This window comes from Vipera berus (assembly GCF_964194415.1).
Source record: "Vipera berus genome assembly, chromosome: 1".
Taxonomy (NCBI): domain Eukaryota; kingdom Metazoa; phylum Chordata; class Lepidosauria; order Squamata; family Viperidae; genus Vipera; species Vipera berus.
The window spans coordinates 235,364,966-235,385,503 of record NC_138202.1 but is presented as its reverse complement, the minus strand read 5'-3'; the positions used below and the strand labels follow the sequence as shown (position 1 = coordinate 235,385,503).

At 38.6% G+C, this 20,538-nt stretch overlaps 1 protein-coding gene across 1 annotated transcript in view; it reads left to right on the top strand.

The window, feature by feature from the left end:
- The first annotated feature begins 1,462 nt into the window (after window positions 1–1,462).
- The window catches only part of LMBRD1 (LMBR1 domain containing 1), a 70,998-nt gene continuing 51,922 nt past the window's right edge, over window positions 1,463–20,538 (top strand). Inside the window, exons 1-3 of the mRNA XM_081345199.1 lie at window positions 1,463–1,558; window positions 3,853–4,029; window positions 10,060–10,120. Of these exons, the coding sequence (XP_081201325.1) occupies window positions 1,493–1,558; window positions 3,853–4,029; window positions 10,060–10,120 (304 nt within the window). The 5' untranslated portion in view covers window positions 1,463–1,492. The remainder of the gene's footprint in view (window positions 1,559–3,852; window positions 4,030–10,059; window positions 10,121–20,538) is intronic.

The following is a 20,538-nucleotide window of genomic DNA, read 5'->3' as shown; positions in this document are numbered from 1 at the left end:
GTCTGCAATAGAGAAACTAATCCAGAAAAGTTGTGTCAGCCAGACTTCTCCAAAATATGCTTCTGCCAAAATGAGGATTTTGTTTCTGGAAAGCTGAGATTTTGTGAGGCCTTCCAACTGCCATCTTTTTTTACCCCCTCATGGAAAATAGTTAACAATCAATATTTGAATCTTTTAAAAACTATTTATTAATACAAGAGTATGGATAAGGCAGAATTTTAAAAGATTAGAAATAGCAATAGTAACAAGAAGTGGAAAAAAATTAGAATCTTATGGTTTTTTCAAGAGCCTGGCTTGGCTTGGTGCGGTATGGCTTTGTTTGTCCCCAGACCACTCTGCTTCCTACTAACTTTCGCATGTCAATAGTAGTTTCGGTTCTATTTCTCCCTCTTTCTGCCAACCTTTCCTAGCAGTTTCCTACTGGTTTACTACTTTGCCTCAGCTTTGTCTTTCTTATATTTAATTTTTCTGAATTCTGAATTTTTGAATTCAGAAATCTGTCTAACTTATCTGATCCATCGATCCAGCAAAGTGCTTGCACCCTGTACAGACAACCCTATCCATTCCTTTAATTATCACGATAATCACATAAAGCATATGCCTAGACCAGGGGTGTCAAACTGCAGGCCTGACGCGTCTTGGCGAAAACCGTGCCCATCCCATTGCCAGCGATGGAAAAAAAGTCACGATACATCGTGACACGTCATGCAAAGTTGCGAGTTTGACACCCCTGGCCTAAGCCAATCATTGAATTCACACAGCATAACATACGGTGAGCATCAAGTTTGTTATGTAGTGTGCTAACTCATAAATCAGTTTGGAAACCAGGGTGGCTGCCCCACAATACTCTGCATCAGAGATCCACCACCTTTTGGGCACTAGGGACCTGTTCCATGGAGAGGCTTTTCTGCGGACCGGAAGGGGTGTGGTTTTGCGTGCTGCCTATATCCAGCAGATGGGACTTTGCTTCTTTGTGTGGCCGTTGCTGACATGCCCTGGACCAGAAACTGGGGGTTGGGATGCCTGATTTAACGACCATTCTACTAATTTAACAACTGCAGGGATTCACTTAACAATAAGTGGCCAAGAAAGGTCCTAAAATGGGGCAAAACTCACTTAACAAACGTTTCACTTAGCAACAGAAGTTTTGGGCTCAATTGCGATGGCAAGTGGAGGAATGCCTATACTCCACCTTAAGTCAAGAGCCCCAGGCACCTCCTTCCCTAAAACCGAAAGGCTCATTCCCCCCCCACCACCCGAAAGCCTCTTATAGGAACCTCGCTGAGCTTGCTTTCCCTCATTGGCTGCTGCTTTATGACATCAGCCAATCGAAACGTTCCAAATGACGTCGGGGCGTTCCGGCGAAAGCGTGGCTTGGAGGTTCCTAGGGCAACGGCCTCACCTCCCTCCCCCATTAGCTCCCCCCCCCCGCTTCTCGGCGTCCTCTCCGTCGTTGCTCCTCTTCGCGCTAGTGCTGTTGCCGGAAGTAAAGATGGCGGCCTTCACCGCCGAGGCGGACCTGGTGACGGGATGGTGTCTCTTCGGCCTTGCTTTACTGGTAGGTGGAATAAACGAGGGCTTATGCGTTCCATTCCTTTTCCTCCCTGTCCTGTTTCTTTCCTCGCCGCTGACGGACGAAGCGTCTCCCCGCTCTCGGCGGCTATGGGGCGAAATAGTTTCTGGGGTGGCGTTTGAGTTCATGGCTCGGCACCGGCCCGCGGCTGGCAGCGAGCTGGACTTTGCCTCAGTCGGGCTTACTCCTCAGCTAAACTTAGCTTAGTCGTAGTCAAGGTTATATGGGAAAGTTGCGTGTATTGGGGCAGCAGTTCCACCGGTGTAACTGTCAGCGAGACTCGCCGCCGAATCGGGTTTTTGTTTTTTTTTGTTTTTTTGAACTTAGAAAAACGTAATGTAAAGTACACAAACTTAGTCAGGCTGCTCTAGCATTGAGCAACTCATTAAATTAGTCAGGGTTATTTTGGTTGCGCCCACCGGATCTGACCCAAACTTGGAGCAGTCTTGAAAAAAAATCAAAAGCCTCTACTGCTTTTAAAGCAGCGTGCCCTGTTTGAAATGGCAAATCAGTGCCACTACGCCAGTGTTTGAGGTATGCAATCGTATGGTTTTGTAATTCCCCAAGTCTGTAAAACTAAGCCAGCATTAATTATAATTATATATATATATATATATATATATATATATATATATATATATATATATATATATATATATATATATATATATATATATATATATATATATATATATATATATATATATATATATATATATATATATATATATATATATATATATATATATATATATATATATATATATATATATATATATATATATATATATATATATATATGTAGGTCTAGAGTCTCCACTCCGGCCTGATGATGACGGATGGGATTTCGTCGAAACGTCGCCACAACTTTCTGAAGATGAAAGGAACGCGGGAAGAAACCCGAGACTCTAGACCTACACATACAGACACCCGCGAGAATCTACGAAAACATATATATATATATATATATATATATATACACACACACACACACATATATATATATATACACACACACACACACACACACACAGATATATATATATATATATATATACACACATATATATATATATACACACACACACACACATATATATATATACACATATATATACATATATATATACATATATATGTACATATATATATACATACACAAACACACACACACACACACACATATATATATATATATACATATATATATATATACATATATATATATATATATATATATATATATATATATATATATATATATATATATATATATATATATATATATCTTTTACAAAAAGGACTAGCTTCAGGTCAGTAGCAGATACAGGCAGGATATTTTTTATAGAAAACGCAGCTAGGAAGTGCTGCTTCTGTTTCTCCTGATTAATACCTGTAATTCCATTGCCTCCATCATGGGCATTTTGGAACAGGTTTCCTGGCCAGACAGTAGAGGACCATACATGCCTTGGAAAACCTGGATATAACTATGGTTTGTTAAATATAATCAGGGGTTTTCATACATACGTTAGGGTTAGGCCAAAACCAAAAACTGTAATTTCTTAATATGTTGTATGAAACGACTTATTTAGTGAACTAATGTGCTTGCAGCAAACAGTGAAAGAGTTCCCTCTGATGTGCTAATTAACAATAAAATGATTTATTTTATTTTATTTTATTTGTATTTGATGACATTCTAACCCACAGTTAACTGAAAAAGGTAACATTTACTTCAAATGGAATTTGTCTCCTCCTAGCTTCATTGGCGTATCTGTGGACTTTTAGTATAAAATTACAAAATTGACCATTGCTGCCTTTTTTTTTAAATCTTCCTAGTCCAACCTGCAGCCCTTGCCTTTTGAGTGTCTTCCCTTCAAATACTGTTCAGGCCTTAACTTTTTAAGATTAGTCAAGAGTTCCTTTGTACTGCAAGAATAGATGCTATATCATTAAGTCATTGTTATTATATCAGACATATATCAACATTTTATATAAGGAAATATGGTGCTACATGCAAAACAGTCAGTATGTTAAAATAATTATAATTGACTAAACCAAAGTCAAGTGCAGTGAGAGATGAGGATGCAGTCTGCTTCAGAGATGTGGCAATTGATAGCTTCGATAATATTTATGTAATTTTTCTAACAAGTATTAGAGAATAAATTTCTTCAAATAAGCATAATTTGAAAGGTAGCAGTGTTATTTCAGTGTGTATATAAAGAATACAATTAATGCTGAAATTATTATTTTGTTGTAATAACTTGTCTTATTTTTTTTAGGTCATTTTGGTGTTTTGCTGGGTTTATGTCCGCAAGTACCAGAGTAGGCAGGAAAGTGAAGTAATTTCTACCATAACATCTATTTTTGCTTTGGCTATTGCACTTATTACATCAGCTCTCCTTCCTGTGGACATTTTTCTAGTTTCTTATGTGAAGAACCAGAATGGAACCTTTAAGGTATTTATTCATCCCCCACTTTCTATAATTTTTATAACAAATCCTGTTCTTCTGGCTTTTTTGTTTTGTTTTGGAAAAAAAGTATTTGAATTGTTTTAAACATTAGAGAACAAATTGCAATAAAACTGATTTAATTATGCATCATATTGAATGTTTATATTTTGATAATTAGATTGCTGCTTCTTTTTTAAAAAAATAGTGAAACATTTGTTCTATATTAAATGTGGTTTTTGTAAAAGCTTTTGATCTGAATGTTGCCAGAATTAAAAGGCAGTCTAGAAGCTGGATGAATAAAGTTAGTACATCTACTGAACAAACACTTAGAAAGCCTGGTTTCATTCTGGCAAACCTGGATTTCATTTGCTTGAGGGATATAAATTAATTTGGTATAGTTTATATTAAAAGAAGACTAATCAGAATAGGAATTGCCTGATACCAGATGCATAATGTTGGATATAACCTGGTTTTCTAGAAAAATATTTTCAAGCATGCTGGTTCCATCTTTTGTTTTATTCCTGCCATTAAGATTGTAATACCGATTTTTAAATGAAATGATGAATACTGGTTGCAGAAAAGATAGTGTTAAATCCAGTGGAAGTTATCTGATACTAGATGAAAAGCTGATTTGCAAGAATAACATTTTGAAAAATATTGGTTCTGCATGTAATCACAGGAATAAAACAAGAACGTGGAATAATGTCTATGGAGATTCTTAGTCATAGAGGTCATGGTTGTCCCAAGGTGCTTTTTCAGGAGGTAACTGGACTTTGTTTTTCTTTGAAGACATTTTGCTTCTCATCCAAAAGCTGCTTCAGCTCTGACTGGATGATGGGGAATGGAAGGATTTATATTCCTTACTGACAGCTGGTCATTCTAAATTTTAAATGATCAGCTGTCTGTAGGGAATATAAATCCTTCCATTCCCCATCATCCAGTCAGAGCTGAAGAAGCTTCTTCGACGAGAAGCTAACGTCTTCAAAGAAAATCATGGAAGTCCAGTTGCCTCTTGAAAAAGCACCTTTGGGAGAAGAATGTAGAACTACCTTACATTATAATACAAAGTGACAACACCAAAAAGAATTCATAAAAGAATTCAACCACTTCATCTGGATTAAGGAATCTTCTGATTTCTTACAGTGACAACACATACACACACACAATTCTCTTTTAAACATTCTTTGGAAATTATAATAATTATTGAACAAGTTTTTCTGATGAATTAACTTCAACCCCAATGACTTAAAGATTCTTAAAATTTGGGCCCATTGATTTTCCAAGATTTCCAATTCCTTATTCTATACATCATATCTGTTGTCATTATGAACCCCCATCTACAAGGTGTACTCTCATTTTTTCATCTACTTCATGTACAGGTAGAAAGGGACACAAATATTTCAACAGCTGATATACTGTACACTTCAGTAGATTAATGGGAAGTCTTAAACTTGAGTACCTGGTTGAATAGCTCTTAACTGAGGACTCTAAATTTTGAGTGGCCTAGTGGCTAGTTAGGGAATTTTAAGAACAGTAGATCATTGACTTAACAGACCTCAAATTGCTGGACTTCAGATGCAACAAACTATACATGTTTTGCATGATTCTGCATATGCATAACATCCTGTTCAAATTATTAAGGATGTGTAAAATAGGCATGCATATTCGGATATAATGGACATTCTACTTTAAACATATTTTCCCTCCATTAATTTGTTAAAGCTTTACTTACATTTTCAAAATACAATACTGCCCTCCCCAATGAGAGGAAAGGGGTGGGTTTCAAGGGGAAGGAAGTTGGATTTTGTTGTTGTTGTTGTGAATTTAGGATAAGAGCTCCTGAGATAAATAACCGGCTGAAAAACAATGTACTGGACTAACTGGTTGTGAGGATTTTGACCTGGAAAACAATGAGGAACAGGAGCCAGTAAAATTAAGTTGGCAGGAAACAAGGTTTAGTCAAATGAGGTTTGAGTTGTTGTTTACCCCTGTTGGTGCTATATACAGGATTCTGCGCAGTTCTGTGTCTGTCTGAATCCTCTGCTTGCTCAGACAGTTCACTTTATTACTAAATGCTGATTCTGAAATGCAGTTCTTAGCATCTTATAGTTTCTTACAGATGAGTATGAACAAACATAATGTTTCTTACTCATTTGTTTAATTGGATTTTCTGTATCAAGTCTTAGGAGATTGATTGGTTGATTGATGTGGAGAATAACAGATTGATTGATATGGAGAACCGATCAATTGTAGTTCATATTTATGTAACATCAAAAAATAGAGTTCAAAAATTTTAAGCACTACTGTAAGGGGAAAATTGGATTCTTCAATTAAAATCTGAGGAAAGGGATTTGCTGAACTGCTCCAGCTGGATTCTGGAGTGGGGTGGAGCATCTCCTCTTTAATGAACAGGTGGTAGCCTGTCATTATTTCTCTCTTGGTCCTCTTTCACCTGGGGAATAGACACAGACACTGTCAGGGAATTGTGCATCAGGTGTCCAAATGAAGTCAGAGACTCTGACACGAACTTGTAGTTTTATATAAATAAATATATTTTACATACCCCCCAAAAGATAGACAAACAGGAACACCATCAGGTAAATCACAGAGCGCACAGGACACAGAAGAAAAAGTCGGGAAAAAAGGAAACTCCCCCTCCACACCCACAGCAACCAATCACAGCACAGATTGCCTCATGCAGGAGCCAGCACTCTTCAACCAATCAGCTATAACTGTGTGTTCTGGCTCACTGAACAACCCCACTGCTCCCACTACTAAAGTTAAATAGCTTAACAGATATCCTGGAATTCAGATGGTTCCAATCCTGGCAGCTGTGTATGCATTACAGCAAGAATTATGCAGCATGTGCATAAAGCATCCTTTGCTTTATTAGTTCTCAAACACCCCCACATCTTATGAGCGTTCACGTTATCTCTGGAGGAGATTTGGGAGAAGTGTGGAAGAAGAATTCGATTGGCCAGTAGTCTTCATGTTCTCTACCAAATGAAAATTTTAGATGGTCTTGAAAGGCAGTAATACATTACAGTAATACAGTTAGGATGTTATGTGCTTGTTGATAATTGTGGCTAAATTATCTCTGTTCTGGAAAGGGTGGAGCTGGTAATCAGCAATGTCAGCAAAAGGCCTCTCTGCCACTGGAACTTCTTGGACATGAGTGACAAAGCAAAAGCTAAGGTCCTGAAAGTATCAGAGGAGGTGCTGTCCATTCCTGAATAGATTGAATGCTATTTCTCAAAACTGTATTTGACCGAGGTTCAGTCTATTTGACCATTTCCTTGATAGCTTTTCTCTTTCAGATCCTTAAGTTCTATTTTCCCCATAGTTGAATGACTTTCCTTTATATTCTTCTAAGTCCACATCATTCCCATACTAGGTGTTGTATGTCCTCTTTCTATGAAGTTTTAGGATCAACATTGATATTGTGCAATTCATTATAATTGAAGTTAGATTTTGTGCTTTAAAGCAGCAATTCTTAATCTTTTGGTACCATAGACTCCTTTGACAGTCTGGTGAAACCAAAGGTCATCTTTGCATAAAAATATATTAAGCACATAAAATACATAGAAATGGACTACATTACAAAAGAAAGCGGTTGTACTAAAACAGGCCATTAAAGTATTTTTAAAATCACAAATGTATAATATATCGATTCTTCTTTACTAATCCTTTAAATCAATAAGAATTTCCGTTTATGGCTTTATAACTTTAGATGCTTTGGTAAGATTTATTGAACATTTTTTAAAAGATTTTTTTAAAAATAATATTAAGAAATGTACTTTAGGGAAAGAAATGTTATCTAGAGTTTGACACAAGTGAGATCTTGTACTTTTTTCTTAAGTGTGTGTAGCTTGGGAAAACAATAAGTTTTGAGATGCTGCTGCTGTATTCCCCAATGCGAATTCTTATTTGCTCATCAAGTTGATGTGATTTGCATTGGTTGTTAGTAAGAGCAACCTAAGTACAGTATATTGTTTTTGGTGACATTGATGCTAGGAAAGTAACTGTTAGCGTTAAAAATTGTAAGATGTACCCAACATCTTAGAACGTGAAGCGTATCCAGTACTGTTTAGCTGACAACCAAGTGCTACAGAAGATATAAAAAAAAATGTTTACCATATGTCTTGCAGGTGATCATGGAAAACAATTTAGGATAATTCAAAACATTATTTAATTATATTTGGTATTTCGAATCAGAATTATGACAATTGACAAGTGACTTAGAGATCTACTGCCAATGCTTGGTGAAGGCAGTTCAGAATTCCCTTCAGAATGATACTGTATTGCAGAAAATTTTCATCTAGGTCTTTAACCTCCACATAAGTGAAAAGGCTGTCAGTTTTACAGAATGTTTCACAGGGCCTTGTGGATGTAGTCAAGTCACTTTGGACTTCTTTTGCAGCAATAGAAAGTATCATTCTCAGAATTTGTACTCCTAACATTGCCAGTGTAAACAAAAATTACATCTGAACTTTTTCCAAATGTAATCTACTCTTGAGATTTAGGGCTGTATGTATAACCTGCTGTCTGTAAAATACAAGAAAATACAAGATGTTCTGTGATTCTGTAGTGATTAATAGCAATAACATATAAGGAAGGGGCACATTTTGTATATAGAAGTATAATTCTATAAATTGATGGTTATTGCACAATTTTTTTATTCAATTTACGGTAGATTGTTTTTATTTTAGGTATTTGTATTCTATAATTTTATGTACCTCTCTTAAGTACCCAATTTATTTTTTGTGTGTATCTGTTTTAATTGATGAAGCTGTCAATGCTCTGACTGAGTGTCTGGAGGGTTTTCAGATCTGGATGAGGAGTAACAGGTTCAGGCTCTGTCTTAACAAGAGACTGGAGTATTTGACTCCCTAAATCTGGGGACTTTTTATCTTTAGTTTTGGAGAGGATGGCACTATCCCATTTGAGATAGGAGTTCTCCCAGGGCCTGGTACCTAAGGTGGGTGTTGAGTCACTGTCAAAGTTTTTGTTATATCATATAGTTTCCAGTTGTGCATGGTTCTTTTTTGCTCTGTTTTAAAGGGTCCCCCCTTATTTTTAATTGGAAAATGCCCAGAGTCGTTGGGAACTGGGCAGCCTCTAAAGTTAATAAAATAAAAAAGTACTCTACAACATTAACATATATCGCCTACCTACTTTTATTATTTATTTCATTGCAATTTTTCATTAAGAGATATTAATATATCTAAGTATAAGAAATAATGGCTACATATAGTCGAATAGAATAAATATCATTTACTGGAAAATGCTAAGGTGACTAAAACGTTTTCAGCATGTTCTTTGCTTCCAACTTAATGCATCTTAATATTTTTGAAGAATCATAGTTGATTATTAGTTCATCCACATCCAATGTCAATTTTTACTACCATGTTATAGATTTCTTTATATGAAAAAGGTCAACGCTGCTAACATCAGATGTTCTTGCTTTGACAACAGATGGAAATGCAGCCATTTTCTCTATTACTTTTAGAATTAGTTGCTCTTGGGAGGGGGAATAGGGATGAGAGTCCAGCTAGTTATAACAATAATAACTTAATTGTGGAACCCAAGGATATTGGGCTCAGAGCTGATAGTGTTTTGGCGGGCTGGAGAGCTGGGGAGAAAGCCCGCCCTTCAAGCTAATTGGGGAATGTGATTTATGACTGTTTATGGGAGGAGGGAATTGCACTTTGCTACTTTGTATCCAGGGGAGGGGAATTTAGTTTCTGGTTTCTACTATGTAGTGCCGATACTTTGTTTCTCAAATAAAAGATTCTTTAAGGTAAACAATGCCTCGAAGTTCTTTTGAAGAGTTTCATCTGTCGGAACCATGACAAAATTTTTGAATATTACTTTTAAATGGGCTTCAATATCATTTGTACTGGTGATTAATTATATATAACTAGACTATATGTTTGCACAGTTGCAGAGATTGATCTTTTAAAAAAATTAACTGGACATAAAAATTGCGGTTTACATACTCTTAACAGTGTTTTCTTCTTCTGTGAACATTTGTAGGACTGGGCTGATGCCAATGTTACAAGACAAATTGAAGATACAGTATTATATGCATATTACAGTGAGTATTGCAAATACACCTCTGTACTGTAATTTTTCGTAAACTTAGAGTAAGGATGAAAAGCTTAGCAATTTCAAGAATCCACATTTATTGGCTATACTAGTTAGATTTATTACATAACATTTCTGTGGTGCCGTAGTACAAAATAATTTCTAACTGATCTCATGGTCATTTCTTTCATCTGGTTTATACAATTTCAAAAGTTTATGCTAGTTTTAACATTTAGGTTGATGTCCCAAGATTCTGTGATAATCACTGTATCGCCTTCCCTGTTCTTTTTTCTGATCCTGTTAATCTGCTGTTTCATATATTCTTAGATAATACTAAACATTGTTATCTTCAGCAATTTTTTTTAAAAATAAATATTTTCTGTTTTGGAAGAATTATATTTAGTGCACTATATAAAACCATGGAAATTCAATAGGATATAGGTTTGGTGCTGTTACATCAACCAGCCTCCAGATGGTAGTAATGATTTGACTGTACACAAAATATTCCTGATGTTGTTATTCTAAATATATCAGATTAATGAGGTACATTTCTGTTACTCATTCTATGTTAAACTGAACCATGATTTAATAAAAATAGGCATCAAAATAGGCAATAACACAACCAAATATTAATCAGAGCTAAAGATTGGATTAATTTGGGGATAATTTTTATGGTTTTAAGAAAATCCAGTGTGTCAGGCTACAGTTTACTGCAGTTAGTTTACTGTAAATAGTTTCCTTCTATTCTTCTGCTATCTCCAAAACGTCCTAATGTTTAGATTATCCTGAAGGACTCCCAGGATTTTCTCTGTGTGATATATTTATCAGCTTTTATATTTTTTGCTTCATTTTATGTCATCCGTGTTCTGCAGGAATTGCGCCAGGATTAGTAGTTGCTTTCCCATTCTTATCCATCCTAGTATCTTCCCTGAGTCTTTACCATCCTCCCAAAACAATTGGGTAGATAGATGGGACTCAGGACCCCGAGGATCACTTTTTGATAGTCTTCTGTCTTAGAGCAGTAAAAGGGTTTTGGAGAGTTGGCTTAATGTCATGATTCTGACTAATGAAACCAAATAAATTGGAACTCCGAGGCTTGAAGTTTCCTCAAAGGACATGTTTATTGGATACATAATATTGGCACGGTCAAAAGTGAAACCAACTCTAAAAATCCCCCTAGGGATACAGTATAACTAAATGTAACAATTCCCTCCCCTCTACTATGCTATTGACCACACTACCCAATAAGAGTGATTGGCAGGCTCAATGAAACTTCTCTCTACCTTCCAGTTCCTGAGAATGACCTAGGTTCCCATGGTCTGCTCTGTGTTTAGTCTAGCAATGCTGTCAGTTTCTTTTTCCCCCTTCATCCCAACCGGTGGCAACTTAGAATGACAAAGATGGGTTCAACCAAATTCATTTCAGAAGTTGACGGACTCCCCTAAAGTTCCTGAAAAATTACAAGCACAGATATACATTAATTTTCCGCTAATCCTCTATCGCAGGGGTGTCAAACTCAATTTCATTGAGGGCCGCATCAGCATTGCGGTTGCCCTCAAGGGGCCAGGTGGGTATGGCCTGGGTGGGTGTGGCCTACTGGGTGGGCATGGCTAGTGTGCATATGGCCTACTGGGTCGGCATGGCCAGCTCTACATTGTTCGCATCAAGGGTGCCTATGGGGGCGTGGGCAGGAGTGGGACAGATCTGAGGGTCTCTGGCAAAAGGAGGGTCTCTGGGCCAGGGCCAAGGCAGTGGGGGCCGTTCCCTCACTGTTTCCAGGATGGCTTCGCGGGCCACTTGAAACTACTTCGTGGGCCGGATCTGGCCCCCAGGCCTTGTGTTTGACATGTCTGCTCTATCGTCTGGAGGTTCCCTAGGCTTTGGGGGATATTTATCATGAAACTTCTGTAATAATTTATCTGCCTTTACATCTCTACTTTTCACCATCTAGCTTCAAAGGATAACCCTTCCATTAAACTAGGTACTGTAATTTCCCTTTATACCATCTAGAATCAAAAATTCTTATTTCATAATGGGTGTCACCCTCCACTATAATGGGACCTGAGGCAGTTCGAAGTACTGGTCTCAATGTTGATTCTATAACTGGTTTCAGCAAACTGCAGTGAAAAACTGGATGTATTTTCACCAAGAGTGGTGGGAGCTTTAGCTCCATCGTGACAGGGTTTATGATTTTTACGATAGGGAAAGGACCAATAAATTTAGGTCATAGCATTTTACATGGTAGTTTTAATCTTAGGTATTTGGTTGAGAGATATATGAAATTGTTATTGGGGGGATCACTTCTTATCTGTTTGCACTTTTGAATCTTTGTGGCTTTGGCTAAATCAGGTTTGATGCTTGCCCAAGCATTCTGCATCAAGTTTACCCATTCGGTGAGTGTTTGTGAAATGGGAGGTTCTTTAGGATATTCAGGCGTGGGAATGATTTCCCTGCCTGTAGCTACTTTAAAAGAAGTAAGTTGAGTACTGCTGTCCACGGTATTGTTGTATGCCACTCCAGCAAAAGGCAGGAGATCTGCCCAATTACTTTGCTGACAGTTAACATAGCATCTCAGGTATTGTTCCACCATTGCGTTCGCTTGTTTAGCAGCTCCATTCGTATTTGGATGAAAATCCGAGCTGAGTCCCTGGGTGGATCTGGTCAGCTTCACGAACTCCTCCAGAATTTTGCAATGAACTGGACTCCTCGGTCTGATATGATTCTTCTTGGTGCTCTGTGGAGTCAGTTGATAAGTTTTAAAAATAGTTTTGCCAGTTTCTGGGTGGAGGGAAGACCAGGGCAGGCTATAAAATGAGCCTGCTTTGAGAAAAGGTCAATAACAGTCCAAATCATGGTATTTCTGTATTTTCAGGGAGCTCTATGATAAAGTCCATTGTGATTTCCTTCCAGGGCTGGGGTGGTTCCGCTACTTGCTGTAACAGTCTAGGGGGCTTTCCTGGTCTTTTTTTCATGGCAGCACAAGTTACACAGCTCTTAACATATGTCTTTTTTTTCATTCCTGGCTACCAGAACTGCCGTCTTACTAAGTGTAAAGTCTTTAGTAACCCAAAGTGACTGGCTTTCTTGGCATCATTGCTTCGTTGCAGGGCTTGGACCCTGAGGGTGCTAGGAAGGTACAATTTGAAACCCTTCCGTGCTAATTCATCTTTATATGTCACCAATTGCCTGTTGTTTCTGAAACGGGTCAGATTTCAGTTCGGTTCTAAGTCTCTCGGTCAAACTGCTGTCGGGGCCAGTGGATTGTCTTTGAGCTTGATGTCTTGTGCTGACTTTTGGGGTGAGGGGATGATAGCACTGACCATTTCCTTGCGATGGCTCTTGTACTGTGGCATTCTAGACAAGGTGTTAACTAGGAAGTTCTTCCCTCCAGGAATGTATTTTAGAGAGAAGTTAAAACAGTTGAAATATTGCACCCATCGAACCTGCTTGGGGGACAACCTCTGCAGCATTCTAAGTGCTTCAGGGTTCTTATGGTCAGTCCACACTTCAAATGGTATATTACTTCCCTCTAGGAAATGGCGCCAGGTTAGCAATGCCCATTGCACAGCAAATGCCTCCTCCCATAAAGCCCATCGCTGTTCTGTGTCAGTGAATTTCCTGGAGGTGTAAGTGCATGGTTGCAGGACCTCCTTGTTGTTTTTCTGAAGAACTGCTCCCACTGCAACATCTCTGGCATCCGCTTGGATGATGAACTGCTCCTCAGGATTAGGATGTTTGAATACTGGTTCTCCTGCAAACAACCTTTTTATTTTTTTTAAGTTTTATTATTATTTTTTCTAACAGAATTCAATTATAATTATTCAACTAAAGCGTATTATCTGAGTATCTTGTTCACTAATACAAATTAAATTCCTAATCCCTAAATCTTTTCTCTAACCATTGATAAAATAGGTCCCAAGTTTGAAAATATTCTGTTTCTTCTTTTTCTTTCAACCTTAAAAGTCTGTCCAATTCCACACAGTCTAATATTTTTTGATCATTTTTTTCTTCTGGTAGTATTTCTTCATTCTTCCAATATTGTGCAAATATAATTCTTGCCTCTGTTATCACATGTAGAACCAAATATATACTTTGCTTATCAAGTTTTTCTGGCATTATTAATCAGATTAATAGTCTATGTGTTTCTCTAACTTTGTTTCTAACCAAGTGTGGATTATGGTCCAATATCTCCTCGCTTTAACACATGTCCACCACATATGGTAATAAGTACCTGGTTTGTGTTTACATTTCCAACATTTCTGTCACATGTTTTTAAACATTTTTTCTAATCTTGTTGGTGGCAAATGACATCTATAAAACATTTTATATAAGTTTTCTTTGTATAGAGCTGACATTGTCAATTTATAGTTTCTCACAAACTTTGCCACTTTTCTAAGTCTATATTATATCCAAAATTCTTTGCCCATAGTATCATTGTCTCTTTTACTTGTTCATCTTCCATTTTGAAATTTAATAAGAAATTGTACATTTTTAATTAACTTTTCACCAGAAGTTAATAATGTCTGATGAAACATAGTCTGTTCTTTGTAAAATCCATACTGTCAGATCTGACTGCATTTGTAAATGTGACCACCATCTTAAATCGATGCCCTGATTTTCCATCTCTTGCCTGGATTTTAAGTTCCCTTCAGAATTTAGAATATCTTTTTACGTCCATATTTTATTGAGACTGACTAGATTTGGATGTATGAATGCTTCCATTGTTGAAAGCCATCCTGGAATTTTCAAATAAATTTTACCTTTTATTTTTTCCCAGGTTAATAATAATGCATTTTTAATGTAGTAGTTTTGGAAGTATTTATGTATTTTATTTTTTCCATACCATAGAAAAGCATGCAACCAAGTTGCAGGTCATGTGCCTCCAGATACAGCAGTCTTTTATTTCTAACAGTTATCCATTCTTTTACCCATGTTAACACTGATGCTTGATAATATAAAACCCAATCTGGCAAGCCAAAGCCTCCATTTCCCTTGGCTTCTTGTAACATTTTTAATTTAATTCTAGCTTTCTTTCCTTGCTAGATGAATTTTTGAATTAGAGAGTTTAAATCTTCAAAGAATTTTTTCTCCAGTTTTATAGGTATCATTTGAAATAAAAATAATATTTTTGGTAATATATTCATTTTCACCATACCAATTCTTCCTAACGTCGCCAGTTGAAGATTCTTTCGTTTTTCCAAATCAAGCTTTATTTGGTTTAACAATTTAATGTAATTATCTTCTTTTATTGTTGAACATCTTGCTGTCAAATATATTCCCAAATATTTGACCTTTTTGACTATTTGCAATTCTATTTTTTCTGATAATTGCTTTTTTTGTTATCTGTAAAATTTTTAGCTATCACTTTAGTTTTTTCTCTATTTATCTTTAACCCTGCTATCTCTCCAAATTATTCTCTTTTCCAACAGTTTAGGAATCGTCTCTAAAGGTTCTAAAATACCAAATCATCTGCAAATGCTTGCAGTTTGTAGGTTTCACCTTTTATTTTCCATCCTTTAATGCAGACATGTCAAACACAAGGCCCGTGGGCCAGATCTGGCCCGCGAAGTGGTTTCATGTGGCCCGCGAAGCCATCCTGGAAACAGTGAGGGAACGGCCCCCACTGCCTTGGCCCTGGCCCAGAGACCCTCCTTCTGCCAGAGACCCTCAGATCTGTCCCACTCCTGCCCAGGCCCCCATAGGCACCCTTGATGCGAATGATGTAGTAGGCCATATGCACTCTAGCCACGCCCACCCAGTAGGCCACGCCCACCCTGGCCATACCCACCCTGCCCCTTGAGGGCAACCGCAATGCTGATGCGGCCCTCAATGAAATTGAGTTTGACACCCCTGCTTTAATGTCTGGATCTTTCCTAATGTTTCTATTTAAAACTTCCAAAGTTAAGATAAATAGCAATGGGGATAATGGACATCCTTGTCTTGTGCGTTTTCGTATATAAAGTTTCTCTATGTAATCCCCATTTACAATTACTTTTGCTGTTTGTTTCTGATATATTGTCTGAATCGTTTTTATAAAGTTTTGACCAAAGTCCATTATTTTTAGCTGTTGAATCATAAATTGCCAAGAAACATTATCAAATGCCTTTTGCGCGTCTAAAAATACTAGTGTCAGTTGTTTCCCTGGATGAAGTTCATAATATTCCAATATATCTAGTATTGTATTTTTGTCTCTTTGGCAAAAATCCATTTTGATCTGAGTGTATAAATTCAGTCAAAAATCTTTTCAGCCTCTCAACTATTATTGAAGTGAAGATTTTATAGTCCACATTCAGTAGCGATATTGGTCTATAGTTTTTGATCTGGGTCAGATCTGAGTCCTCTTCAACTTCATTAAATTTTTAATCTTTTTGTTTTGTGTATCTTTCTGTAATTCTTTCTCAAGAGTCTTATATTCTTCCTCCAATTTTTCCCCAATTTGTCTTTTCTGTTTATTCTTTTTCCCCATATAAGATATAGCAAATCCTCTCATGTACGCTTTCGCCGTATCCCAGACATTTTGAAGTGAGGTATCTTCTGTTTTGTTTTCCTTAAAGAAGAAATTCATTTCTTTTTCCATATTGCTGGAAGTCTTTTTCATTCAATACAGTTTGATTTAATGTCCATCTTGTTCTTTTTTTTGTCCTTTCCATGAAATTGTGACTGGGTTGTGGTCCGCCCATGTGCTTGTTTCTATGTTTATATTTTGTGTACTTGTAAATAAGTCTATTGATGTCCATATCATATCTATTCTTGACCAGGAAAGGTGTCTGTTAGAATAGAATGTATATTGCTTCTTTTCCGGATATTTTTCTCTCCAAACATCTAGTATATTTAATTCGTCCACCATATTATGAAAAGATTTTGGAAGTGTTCTCCTTAGGGTCTTATTTTTTTATTGTTGTATTATAAAACTCAAAAAGATTGCAGCGGTAGAGAGCTGTGAAGGTTGGTGACTTGGGAGAAACAGCCGGGGGGAAGGTGGTATTGGAAGAAAGGGATAAAAGGAAAGCTTTTATCTCGCTCTCATTCACTCACACGTTCCTCGCAAAAACTTCTCTTGCTCTCATTTTCTCACATTTTGCTCTAAAAAGCCTCTTTCACACTTTGCTCGAAAATGATTCTCTCTCACTCGAAAGGCCAGCCAACTCGAAAGGCCAGCCGCAGAAGGCCTCCATTGACTTCCATGGGGACGCTTGGCAATGAAGGGGCCGATTAAAACCGCTCCCGCTATTGCTGCTACTGCTAACTTTTTCACTTGCTGCTTGGTTCTGATGAAACCAGAGAATCCCCAGATGCCACTGCTGGGGATGGAGGAGGCTGCCCGGGTTCGGCCATAGCGGAAGTCAACAATAGTAGCAATGGAGGCGCTTGGCAAGGGCACTAAGCTGCCTCAACAGCAGCCGCCACTGCCACTGCCACCTTCCTGTTTCTTCCTCCCGGTAGGCAGGCATTGCTACTCCTGCTGCCAAAGCCACTCCAGCGTCTTGGCGAGTGCACTAGACCGCCCCAACAGGAGCCATCGCCGCCGGAGCGATTGCCCGGTCCTTGGAGCTCGCTGCTGCCATGGGGGCCGGCACGGGGATTTGTTTCTGCGGAGGAGACGGAGGCTGACGGAGATGCGGCAGACCTCCAGCATCTCTCTCGCCACCGCCTCCACCGCTACTGTTGTTGGCTTCCGCTATGGCCAAACCCAGGCAGCCTCCTCCACCCCAGCAGTGGCATCTGGGGATTCTCTGGTTGCATCGGAACCAAGCAGCAAGTGAAAAAGTTCACAGTAGCAGCACTAGCGGGAATGGTTTTAATCGGCCCTTTCATTGCCAAGCATCTCCATGGAAGTCAATGAAGGTGCTGTGGCTGGCCTTTCGAGTTGGTGAGTGAATGAGAGCGAGAGAGAAGCATTTTCGAGCAAAGTGTGAGTGAATGAGAGTGTGAAAGAGGCTTTTTAGAGCAAAATGTGAGTGAATGAGAGAGTGAGAGAGAAGCTTTTCCAAGCAAAGGCGAGTGAATGAGACCGGAGGGGGCAGGGCGGCTGTATGTCTCGCCTTACGCTCCACTCTTCTGTCAAGCCTTTTGTTGTGTGCATGCACGCGCGTGCACACCCATTTTTTGCGGCTCCCAGTTTTTCCTTTTGTGAGGGAACTGGTTCCGAGTGGCTCTTTCACTGTTTCAGGTTGCCAACCCCTGGTGTATACTATAGGCCACCCAACCAAACAGAGTAAATAGATGAACTTTTGTCTAGCCAGGTAACTAAGGTATGTAGGAAGCAAATGACAATAGTAATGAGGGACTTTAATTACCCTGACATCAACTGAGAGACAAACTCTGCACCGTGGAAGATCAAACAAATTCTTGACAAACCTAGCAGACAATTTTGTCTCCCAAAAAGCAGAGAAGGGAACTAGGAGAACAGAGATGAAATGATAGAAGGTGTTGAAGCCACAGGAACTTTGGGGGGGAGTGATCATGCAGTATTGGAGTTCAACATTATGCAAGCACAAGCAATAGCACATAGTCAAAGTAGAGTATTGGACTTTAAGAGAGCTAATTTCAATAAACTTAGAGCTTGGGAAGGATTCTATGGATGAGAATCCTCAAGGGGAAAACAACTCAAGAAGCTTGGGAAATTTTGAAAAGTGAGATTATAAAAGCTCAGTCTAACACAATACCAATGAAGAAGAAAAATAACAACTCTCAGAAGAAACCAGGATGGTTACATAAAGAACTCTGATAAATTGAAAGACAAATAGGACAAGTATAAAAAATGGAAAGGGGCATATAACTAAAGCAGAATATCAGCAAATAGCCCGAGCCTGCAAAGATGAAGTGAAGAAAGCTAAGGCTCAAAATGAATAAGGCTTGCGGCAAAAGTCAAAAATAACAAAAAAGCTTCTTTCAACATGTAAAAAACAAGAAAAAAGTTAAGGAAATGATTGGTCCATTAGTGGGAGAAAGCAGCAAGAAGGTGGAAAGCAACAGGGAGAAAGCAGAACTACTTAACTTATTTTTTGTGTATGTCTTTACACAAAGGGAAAAAACAGTCCAAACTATCAAAAGCTACCTTAAAAAACAGATTAGAAACATAAGATAGGCAAGAAAACAGTAAGTGAACACATGTCCACCCTAGACGAGTTCATATCACCAGGACGAAATGGATTAGACTCCCAAGATTCTGAAGGAAGTGGCAGATGTAATCTCAAAACCACTGAACTATATCTTTCAAAGATCTTGGAGCATTGGGGAACTACCAGAGGACTGGAAAAGAGCTGATGTAGTTTCCATCTTCAAAAAAGGAAAAAAATGGATCCAGGAAACTACAGACATCGGCCTGACCTCAGTACCTGCGAAGATTCTGGAAAAGATAACAAATCAGCGAAAACCTAGAGGCAAACAAAGTCATTACCAAAAGCCAACATAGGTTTGTCAAAATAAGACAAATCTTATTGCATTCTTTGACTAGATGACAAAATTAGTAGACCAGAGGAATGCTGTGGATATAATTTACTTGGACTTCAGTAAGACATTTGATAAAGTAGTCTAAAGTAGTTGTGAATGCTCCAACACTGGAAGTTTTTAAGAAGAGACTGGACAGCCATTTGTCTGAAATGGTATAAGACAGACACGTCAAACTCGCAACATCATGTGACGTCGCACAACGTATTGGGACAGTTTTGCCATTGCCGGTGACGTGTCCAGCTCGTGGGCTGGCAGTTTGACACGCCTGGTATAGGGTTTCCTGCCTGAGCAGGGGTTTGGACTAGAAGACCTTCAAGGTTCCTTCCAACTCTAATGTTGTTGTACCCAGCTCGACTTCTCTTAACTTCTCCGCTGTGGCTTTTTCAGCTTAGTCATGGCGCTAGGCATTCAGCTACTCGATGTCCTTGCTGGCAGTACTGGAAGCACTTGATAGGGGCTCCAGCAGGAGCTCTGGGGGCACCAGCTACTGAAGCCACTTCTGGAGGTCATCTGAACTGGCACCGTTTCTGGATTTACCTTGGCTTTGATTCAGGTGTGCTGGCCTTGTAGCATTGAAGTTCAATTCCAGTGTCACTGCCATCCGTTACAGATCTGTTTAGGAATCCCCCTATAGATACATACCTGAAACAGGTCACAGTCCAAGCCCTCCTTAAAGCAGTGGAATAGTGACCGCTCCGGCCACTACCTTATTTTGTCTGTGACCCTTCGGAACTCTCGAACAAACTCCCTTTGCTGGTCAGCCTCTCTGCTTTAGGGTGTGTATTTCCACTTCAGCTTGCAGGGCCTGGAATTTGTCTTTGAACCTGGCTCTCCCAGGAAAAGGTCCATGTTTCCAGGTTTTGGTGCATGAAGGCTGGTCATCCACTCTGCAGCTTCTCCCTCTAGGTTGGCTGCCACAGCATTCCCCATCATGCTCTTATCAGGGTAGATGGGTCTAGAGCAGGGGTGTCAAAC